General features: G+C 38.8%; 1 protein-coding gene across 1 annotated transcript; it reads right to left on the reverse strand.

Annotated features, from left to right (window-relative positions):
- Positions 1 to 604: 604 nt before the first annotated feature.
- ptf1a (pancreas associated transcription factor 1a) lies at positions 605 to 2,345 on the reverse strand. Its single transcript, XM_014974137.2, has 2 exons — positions 1,419 to 2,345; positions 605 to 1,335 (listed from the first exon to the last, which is right to left on the reverse strand). The coding sequence occupies exons 1-2, from the start codon at positions 2,020 to 2,022 to the stop codon at positions 1,136 to 1,138; spliced, it is 804 nt and encodes a 267-aa protein (XP_014829623.1). The 5' UTR covers positions 2,023 to 2,345; the 3' UTR covers positions 605 to 1,135.
- Positions 2,346 to 10,572: the final 8,227 nt, after the last annotated feature.

Below are 10,572 nucleotides of genomic sequence, written 5' to 3' on the forward strand. Positions count from 1 at the left end.
TTACGAGCTCATGCAAGGCGCGGCGGTGAAAACATGGGACACAGAAGTGAAGAGGCACAGAGAGACGTCAAATAAAGGTAAAAACAACAACAACAAACAAACAAACAAAAAACCCGGGTAATTCCAGGAATTACATCTAATTTCGAATCCAAACGCACCTGAAACCACTGAAGGCTGCGCTCCCTCTCCGCCGTTGTGCTTGTGCTGGACGCTCAGAGCCGTTTGCTTCATTTATGCTGCAGTGTGTCGATGCAGCGGGGCCGACTGTGGGCAGGAGGACACTACCACGGGAAATTATGTCCCGGCAGCACCTGGCAGCACAGAGCCGCATTCAGCGGATTCCCACCGTGCTGCTGCGCCTCTGCGCTCTTAACACCTTCAGCTGTTGGGGGTTTGGGCCGGCTGCTCATTCGCCCTTCATTTGCATATTTCTGTCATAGACATATTTACCAATTTGACCTTTCTGCCTGCATCCTCTTTTCCATCTTCAGCCACAGTTCAACTCCATAAAACCAAGCCGCGCATGAATGTTTTATCCAACAACAGTCATCATCCATGCATGTGGGCTGGAGGAACTGCTCATTTTAAAAATGACGTAAGGAAGTTCAGTTTGACTTCATTTTGTTTATTTGAAAACGTTCACAATTTTTCAAGACCTCTAAAAATAATCAGAGCGTTATAAAACAAAAGTTGAAAAACTGGAGCGAAGTCTGTGGGAAAATTGGCAAAAAAAAAAATTACAAAAACAAATTCACATTCCAAGTCCAAACATTGTCCTGATCATTTTTACAGTTTTTATTGAAAAATATGCAGCAGACGAACATTTTGATATTTCACAGTAAAAAACAAATTGTTTAATAAGTGCTCAAATCAGCTTACACCAAAACAAAACATGTTTCCTCTCACTGCATTTAATTTAAAATATATATTATCATCTGTAAGAAAAAATATAATAAATACACGATTGCCAGCTGGGAAATTACAAATAGCACAATTATCAACATGATAAAGGTATGTAACACTGATTCCGGTTGGGAAGCCGTACAGTGCGCTGAGGGGGTTGCGACTTCAGTGCTAGTTCGACATTTACATAATGGGTTCCTGAAGGCGCATCAGGAGGTTCCGGAGCTTCTCATCAGGCCACCAGGCCGAAAGGAGGCTCGTTTTCAATGTCCGTCAGGGCCGTATGGTGTTGTTTCCGGGGGTCCTCTGGAGTCCACACCTTTGCGGTACGGATGATGTTCTGCTCCCGGAGCTGCTTCTCATCGAACCAGGACAGAGAGTGGCCGGCCAGAGGGGGCAGGCCGTAGTCCGGGTCACTGGGAGAAGGAGACCCTGAGGGAGAGAGCGGAAACATCATCTGGATTCTCAGTCAGAAAACCATCCAACTGACGGTGTAGAAATATAAGCAGACTCACTTGTTCCTCTATGGCAGATAATGACTTTCTTTGGCTGCGCGTGTGTCTCACTGTTCGAGTTTCTGATTGGCAAATCAGATTGCACGAGCTCAGCTAGGAAGTTGATGTAGCCGATGGCTAGGCGCAGCGTGTCCACCTTGGAGAGCCGCTTCTCGTAGGGCAGGGTAGGGATGTGGGAGCGCAACCCTTCGAAGGCGTCGTTGATGGACTGCATCCTTCTGCGCTCCCGGACGTTCGCCGCCTGCCGCAGTTGCTGCATCTCTATCTCTGAGCGCAGCCTCCGGCGGCGCTTCAGCAGCGGCCCGACGTGGCGGCCAGTCTGCGGGGACAGGTCGGGGGTGCACGAAAACGTGGAGGAGGAGGAAGAGAATGACAGGCTGCCGAGGTCATAGTCCCCATCGTGGGGCGCCGCTCTGCCGCAGCCGTCTTTGCTGTAATAGTCCTGGAGGTGAGAGCTGAAGAAGTCCACATCTTCATCTAGAAAATCCTCGGTATCCAAGTGGCCGTCCCTGGAGGACTGGTCCGTGAAGAAGTCGTCATCGTCAAAATAAGGAGGGGAGGAGAGAGAGTCGAGCGCAGAGAAGGGATCCAGAACAGCGTCCATGTTGGGCTCCTGCTGCTGCGGGAACAAAGGCGTCTTTTCCTCCTCCACCAACCTGTTGATCTGGGCTAGACGATCACTTTTCAAAGTTTTACTTGAAGATCGGCCACGCGAGGATTCTTTATAGCAACATCCCTAGTCGCGTGCCGCTTGCTGAGAGGGCCAGCCAATCACAGCTTGGTCCGTGAGGCGCACCTCAAGATCATTCCCAGAAACCACGCCCCTTCTACCTCATCTCCCCATTACCACCCACACAAGCACGGTCTCCTACTTTCAGGACAAGTGAACTGAGCGGTGGCAGAGCAGCGGAGCTCTCGGACAGAACTGATCCCACTAATGAGCTGCTCCTTCCTGCAGGCCGCTGGCAGCTCGAGTCTTCTGGCTTTCATTTGATCAAGAAAGAAGCTTCTCAGTCTCAGCTCCTTTAATGAGACATTTTTAACGGCCTTTCAGCTTCTTACTGTGTTTTCATTTTAATAAGAGCTGCATTTCCTCTTTGAATAAAGCCACATAAAACACCGTATATAGGGTCCACAACTGAAATAAACCCAATTATTATTGTTGTTTATTTTCTGTTTATTCTATTTTACTTTAAATTTCCTTTAAAGTATATATTTAACTATATGTGCGCTATGACCGTGACGCCGAAGTCAAATTCCTTGTTTTTGCATTCTAAATAAACCAATAAACGTATTTTTCTTTTAATAATAATAATAATAATAATAATAATAATAATAATAATAATAATAATAATAATAATAATAATAATAATAATAAGGTAGAATTTGGATGTTAAATTGTTAAATTTTAATAATTAAATTTTTGTGTTGCTTTAAATTAGAACCTGCAAAAACAAAACAAACAAAAAAAACAGTCCACTAATGATGTATTTGGGTTTAACACGAATGAAAAACTAATAAAGTAAATATTATTTTGGAAGATATTAATAAAAATGTCGACGTGATGTTTAACAGCAAAGCAGACACAGGGCTCCTGCGGCTCTCAGCCTCGCCATTTATTTAGTGGTAAGTGTTATAAATACACACACCAGTGGAGTGGTCGATGCGCCACTTGTGCTAGACAGAGCTGGTTTGATCAAAGGAACTGGTTGACAAATAATGGCTCAGTGGAGGGCTCCATGGCGCGCGCTCTATTGATACCTCACGCGACAAATCAAAGAACGCCACAGTATAGGCCTAGCGGGAAAAAAACCTGCCCCCGATCTGTGAGCACACATCTAATAAGGCCATCAATGAAAGGACTCACTTTGTCCTGCAAACAGAATGGCAGGTTTGCAGAGACAAGCTGCGTGTGCGCGCAGCCTGCATAGGTCGAGGAAAGGGAAGCTGCAACACGGGCCGTGGCCGTGGGAAGAAGACCATTTGCGCTCTTTAGCCAGTCAATGCAACATGTCGTAGAATAAATGTGCTCTGCGTGGCTATCCACATGATGAAGCTATTGTAGCTGGGCTGCACGTCTGTCGGGAGGGTTCCGCTCCACCCTGACTGCTACAGCATCCTTCATCAACTGAGTGAAACTCTGAGGTTTGTTCTGTTGACAAGTCGCCTCAGGAAAATGCTTAAATGAGCGGACACGCAGGGTGGCCTCGTATTTTGCTCTATGCTCTCTGCAGATGTTACCCAGCAGCTGGATCAGGTTGATATATTTGAGTAATTGTTTCCTCCCTCTGTTCTTATTGGTGGCGTTCTGTAAATAATTGTAACAGTTACTCTAAAAGAAAGCTTTTGTGTATTTCTCCTTCATCTAAAAGCAAGTTTTTGTTCGCCATACCTCAGCCCTCCTCCCCTGCGCTTTCGCCTCAGATCCAATGATAATTCGAACCGTGCCGGTTTTTAACGCACCGTGACAGCGCGCTCTGCGGAGCTTCTTTCACGTACTGTTGTCGAGAAGGAGGCGACCTGCATGAGCGAACAAGTGTTTTGGTTCCCATGCAGCCTCCCGCTCCACAGAGCGCAGCCGGCTGGACTCCCCCAGACTTCCAGATCAGTCTGACACCCCCACTAACAGAAAACAGATTGAACAGAAGGCAAAAAACGGGAATGGCGCTAAATTAGAGTAATATGAAGAGGAATTATAGCCTTCTAATATTACAAGAAGCTTACAAGAATAAAAAAATCTGATAAAAAACAACCAAATCATATACAGCTCTGGAAAAAATTAAGAGATCACTTAAAATGATCAGTTTCTCTGATTTTACCTTTTATAGATCTATGTTTGAGTAAAATGAACATTGTTCTTTTATTTTATTAACTATTCACAACATGTCTCTGAAATTCCAAGCACACATTTGTATTTATTTGCAGAAAATGAGAAATGGTCAACATAACGAAAAAACATGCAGTGTTTTCAGAACTCAAGAAATGCACAGAAAACAAGTTCATATTCATTTAGAAACAGAAACCGTGTTTGTTTCTAAACACTGCTTAGCTCTAAAGCAGAATCAGTTAGTTTAACTCTGTCTCTGAGTTAAACTCAGGAAGTGTTCAGAAATCAATATTTCATTTACATCTTTCTGGAACAAAATAACTGTAAACCTTTGGTTGGTGTCACTTGTGCGATTCTTTGGTTTTTCTGTCTGCTGCCTGTCAGATGCTAGAAAAAGAAATCCAAAAAGTAAAGTCCTGCACACAAATGTGTGGAATTAGAAGTTAATCCTCCCTCAGAGGGATTGAATGGTAATCCATGTAATCTGTTGCTGCAGGGGATTATCCATCTGGATGACGAGAACAAATTAAAAGGATTTACTAAGGAGTAAATTAACATCTTCAGGCACTACAGACTTTGCTTTGTTGGCAGCAGTTTGGAAAAGTTGTTGTATAGTTTTATTCATAATTTGTAGGAAATTTGACTAAGGATCTTTGGATATAGTTTCAGAAATCTGAAATAATTTATGAATATGGATAATTTTCTATAAACGGTCTAAAACGGTATGATACAAATATAAGAACAACTGTATTACAGCATTTTATTGTAAACACATTAAATAGTAAATTACCAGTAGGGTTGCCAGGATTTTACTATAGTAAATACAGCTGCACCGTATGAGGCATTGCGGTTTAATATTTCAGCAATCGTCATTTTATCAGTTCAGAGCTGTAAACTGTTTATGGAAATTATAAAAACATACTGTAAATATAATTAATCTATATCAGTAAAAAAACACGGCAGAATTGAGATATATTCAGACATTTTTTTGTAAAAATATTAACTTTACAGTAAATTACTAGCAGGTGTAGTTGCCAGGATTTTACCTTAAAAATGCAGTAATTTGTCCGCATTTCAAAATGGAAAATTCTAAAGAAAATAATTCCAAAGTAAACAATAATAAAAAAATTATGATTAATACACACTAAAAAAATGTCTCCAATTTACAGTAAAATACTGCAGCTGTCTTTGGCAGATTTTTACCCTAGTAAATACAGTCATAGCGTACAAGACATTACAGTATATTATGGTCACTTTAACAGTTCGGAACAATAACTGTTCACGGAATATTGCTATGAAAACATTGGAGATGTACCATAAAAATACACAGCAGAACTGCATGATACATTATGGTATTTATTGTAAAAACTTTTTATGGTAAATTACTGTTAGTTGTAAATTTTGCTGTAGTAAATACGGCCTACTGTCTGAGGCATTACAGTATAATATTTTGGCAACCATCACTTGAACCGTTCACAACTGTAAACTGTTTATGGGAAATTACTATAAAAACAACAGATATACTTTAGATTTTAATTAGACTACATCAGTGAAAAACACAGTAGATTATGACATTTTATTGTGAAAATCAGTTTTACAGTAAATTATGTCTGCCCGCTCACTCTGTCTGTGAGGCCGGACACTTCTCCCTCCTCGCCTGCTGGTGGTCAGAAGGGCCGATCCTCACTTCTGTCAGACTGGCCCAGTAAGCGGTGCCTACAATCCAGTAGCTTGTCATCATCAGTGGGTGAATGTGCCCTTTAAGATTTCAATTGGATATATAAAGGGCATTGTAAATAAAATTATTAGAAAAAAAAAGAAAATTATATTAAACAAAAATATCATACCAGCATTCTATTCTCTGTACAAATAATGTTTGAAGTCTGGTTCACGGTTTTACATTGTGGATATAAACATAAGCAAAATTTGTAATCATGGCCAGTTAATGCTGTTAATTTTAGGGCAATTAACTGCTTGCAGCCTTGCAGTATTTTTCTCTGAATTTTAAAAATTCTAAGATTTTCCCAATAAATTTCTGTCTTTTCAACATTTTCTACCTGTAAAAATTACATGAAATGTATGGTTCTTGAGTTATAGTAGTTCATGCATTTTCTACAGTAATATGTTTTGGATGTCTCAGTCTGTACAGATCCTCTTCACTCACAACCACCCTCTTATTTAAGCATTGCCTTGGAAGTTGTTTTATCTGATGAGTAACATATATTTCTGATTTTATCCATTCCAAAATTTAATTCATATTTAATTCATTTTCTGAAAAAAAAAATTCTGCTGAACAAAGTTTATTTATGTTAGTCACCTTGTTACAGTGCAGCTCTTTTGTTTAATGGCAATGAAGTAAGAAGTGGACAAAACTGATATCAAACAGTATTTGAAGTACAAATCATACAAAATCAGATGTATGTTTTGTCTGGACTAAACATACACTTAGCAGCATAAACTGAAAAGTTTTTAATGTTGGGTATGGTCTATAGATTAACACATTAGATGTCATGTCTTTTGAGACAGTTTATTTTATCATGAAAGTGAGCCTGTCCACCCTAGTAAAAAAAAGTAAAAAGTATATTTTAGTATATTAAATTTTAACATACTTTGATTTATGTACTTAAACTGTACTATTTTGGAACAACTTTTTTGTGCTTAGTATATTTTAATAGTATTTAAATAGTATTAATTTATAATTTTTAGTATACTTCAACGTACTTTTTCGGAACAACTTCAAGTAGTACTTAGTATACTTTTTTATGTAGTATTCAAGAGCTTGATTAGTATATTTTGAGTGTACTAATTCTATCACAGAATTATATTAAAAATATACTTTAAATATATATATTAGTAATATATTTTACACTTAATTTTTATTTTTGATTTACTGCTGTTGCTAATAAACTACAATTTTAATTACTCATAAGTCTTCTTTATTCCTACTTTCCTATTTTGTATATTACATACATAACTAAACTACAGTACTTACATTGTTTTAGGCTACAATTACATGGAAAGATTAATTACACAAGATGTTCAAGGTAATTCAAATATTTTGTTTTATTACCGACATTTTAAAATTGTCCAATTTTACTCACAACGTTATGAACATTACATAAATTATCAGTTGACAAGTCAGAAGTGAACACAATGAACATGAAAATTTATGTTCATGTTCATAAATTTGGTGACCGACAGGTGCAAATGCGCAGCAACAGAGAAAACATGCAAAGAAAAAAAGAGACGCAAACAAATGAAATGCAGCAAACAAAAAGAGATGCAAACAAAAAAAGAGACGCAAAGAAAAAAGACTACAACCACAAATGAAATGCAGCAAACAAAAAAGATGCAAACAAAAAGCGCTGAAAACGGAAGTGCTCCAGACCACTAGAGGGAGTCCAACAAAAACAGCTGTGTCCAAATTTAGGGTCTGCATCCTTTAAAACGGGTGTACAGAAAAACAGCAATGGCGGCAAAATTATTTGTGCTGTGTTACACTTAAAATTACACAAAATTATTTTTTACAATGTTTTTAGGCGAAAATGTAGATGTATAGATCTGAAATATCTGCTCAGTTCAACAGTAAATCACTTAATTACAATATTGCTCCGACGTTTTCGGACCTGTCTGCTCCCGCTGCATTAACAGCCAGCTCCCCTTGCCAGCTGTCAGCTGGCCGGGCGCTCCAGGTTCGGTTCACCGAGAGAGAACCCATATCTCCCGGCAAATCGTTTTAAAAACTCCCGCCAGTTTTCCACTATGAGTGGAGGTGAAACACAGATATTAACTCTGGTAATAGCTGTAAATATTTTTGGTTCACTAAAGTAATTTATTCCTGAGCAAATGGGTTTCACTGATTAAAGTTAAGCCTTCAAACATAATAGTTTTATTTAACTGTAATGTCTTACTTCCTGGGACATGGAGAGTAGGCTATTTGAAAATGAATAATTTGCGTACATTCCTCCTTGCTATACATGTTTAAACATTTTAGAATCAGACAAATATATTTCTTTTTTACTATGGAACAGCCTTTATTACAAAAGGTGAAGAATAATACAGAAATAAAGAGTAAAAAAAAAAAAAAAAAAAACTTCTGAGTTTGTTTTTTTCCTTCGCCGCTCTGTGCTTCACGTAGTCACGGTTGCTTAGCAACATAACGCCGAGATGGAGGCTAGGCAGCTAGCCGAAGGCTACAGCTTCTCTCTTCTGGTCGTTCATATTCGTGGCCTTCGAAGGACCCGTCTTCCATAGACCGGGCCGTTTCTCACATAGACATGATAAAAGGACAGACGCCTAATGGACCGCTCTCGTCTTATCAATACATATTTATATAAATATAAACATAAACAATGATTAATACTTTATAATATTAGGCTATACATGTTTAGCACACACACCTCTATAGTAGGCTCTTTTATCAGATAATCTAAGTCAATGTTAAATAATAAACTTTTTAAGATAATCTCGGTTAGCTTTCAGAGCGGGGGCTGAACACCAAGCACTATAGCGCTATACCAGCTAGCATTAGCTGGTATTTCGCCGGTGGACATAAATAGAGTATAGTAATATTCTAATCACAAAATATACACAATATTATGTCCATCTTACTTGCGAAAAGTTGTCTATCGAGCCCTCATATCAATAGTCCGTCGATCTGATCAACAACATCCCGCAGTGCTGAGGCATCTTCTGCTGTTTTGGTCGAGCAAAGCAGGAGGGACTTTTGTTTGCGTCTCTTTTTTTGTTTGCTGCATTTCATTTGCTTTTTTGTTTGCGTCTCTTTTTTTGTTTGCTGCATTTCATTTGCTTTTTTGTTTGCGCCTCTTTTTTTGTTTGCTGCATTTCATTTTCTTTTTTGTTTGCGTCTCTTTTTTTGTTTGCATGTTTTCTCTGTTACTGCGCATTTGCACCTGTCGGCCACCGTAAAAAAACAAAGTTATTACTTTAAAGAACAAAAATAAAAGAACTTTTAAAATTCAAAAACAGTGAATTAAAACAAAAGAACATTTTAATGTGAACATTTCATTTCTATTTTCTTTTTCAATGAAGTGTTCGTTGTGACATTTGCGACGGATAGCTACGCACACCTCCGAAGCGGTAGAATTTCAATATTCCAGCAGAGCAGCATCTGCAGAACAGAACAGAACAAAAACATTTTCATCAATACTGATTATGTTAGGCTATCTGGCAATGAACCAAAAAAAGAACACGTTACATTTTGTATTTCAACAATATAAATTATTTGAGTGACAGAGTAAATTTTTTAAGTTTAATTGCCGCTCATTGGTGCATGTGTTAGTAATGTAATTCAATGCCAACAAATAAACCTACCATTCTCTGACTGGATGTTGATTGAAAAACTTGGTCACCAACATTAGCCTACAATATTGACAAAAAACAAAAACGATACAAAAGTTTAATAATTTAAAATAGAAATTAATATTGTTAGAGATTACAATGAACAAAAATGTAAAAATTAAGATTATTATTTATGAAACCAATGTAAGTTTGTTTATAGATTTACTGCACTGTATATAATTGAACAAAGATAATGAATAAGCAAACTTACCACCAACTAGCAAGACGTTAGCAGCCTTCATTCCTTCAGGCTCCTTTTCTGACCCACATTTCATTTCCATCGGTTGTTGTCCAGTTGTGTTGTCGTCTAACGTCACCAGCTTGAATTTACCAAAATTAGTAACTGTAGTGGTATAGAAATATACATAATTTCACACGAATAGTTTCCAGGTGAGAAGTTCCGGTTCTTGAAGTGGGCGTGGTGTATATAAGGGAGCTGCAGCGTTCATTTAGGCATGTGTCGTCTTTGTTCTCCCACTGTGTGGCTTGCGTCTGGTGGACTCTGGCAGCAGAAAGCAACAAATCGCTGGCTGGTGCATGTTGCGCTGATGTTCTGGTGGTAGGTGTTCTCTCTCCCTGCACTTTAGCTGATCTTGGTCAAAATCTAAACTGAAGTGTGATGGTGGTAAAACGCCACTGCGCTGCGTTCCTTTTCTTCCTCGGTCTGCGAGTGTGTGTGCATGTTTTGTGGATCAGCAGGTAAGAAATTGACACTCATCTAAGCTCCAGTTTCTTGTTTTATTTAAAACGGTGATACATTTTTTTTATAGGTTCCCCACAGTTGAACCATTGCTGCTCTGTCTACGTTCGTTTCCCGGATCTGCTCTGTCTACGTTCGTTTCCCGGATCTGCTCTGTCTACGTTCGTTTCCCGGATCTGCTCTGTCTACGTTCGTTTCCCGGATCTGCTCTGTCTACGTTCGTTTCCCGGATCTGCTCTGTCTACGTTCGTTTCCCGGATCTGCTC

Source organism: Poecilia mexicana, unplaced genomic scaffold (genome assembly GCF_051168715.1).
Source record: "Poecilia mexicana isolate PSO_F unplaced genomic scaffold, ASM5116871v1 scaffold_17, whole genome shotgun sequence".
NCBI classification, from domain to species: Eukaryota; Metazoa; Chordata; class Actinopteri; order Cyprinodontiformes; family Poeciliidae; genus Poecilia; species Poecilia mexicana.

What these genes read in the sequence shown, in the direction of transcription:
- ptf1a (XM_014974137.2), bottom strand. Translation starts at nt 2,022, where the DNA reads ATGGACGCTGTTCTGGATCCCTTCTCTGCGCTCGACTCTCTCTCCTCC. An exon ending in TATCTGCCATAGAGGAACAA is followed by an intron (nt 1,336 to 1,418) that starts GTGAGTCTGCTT and finishes TCTCTCCCTCAG; the next exon opens with GGTCTCCTTCTCCCAGTGAC.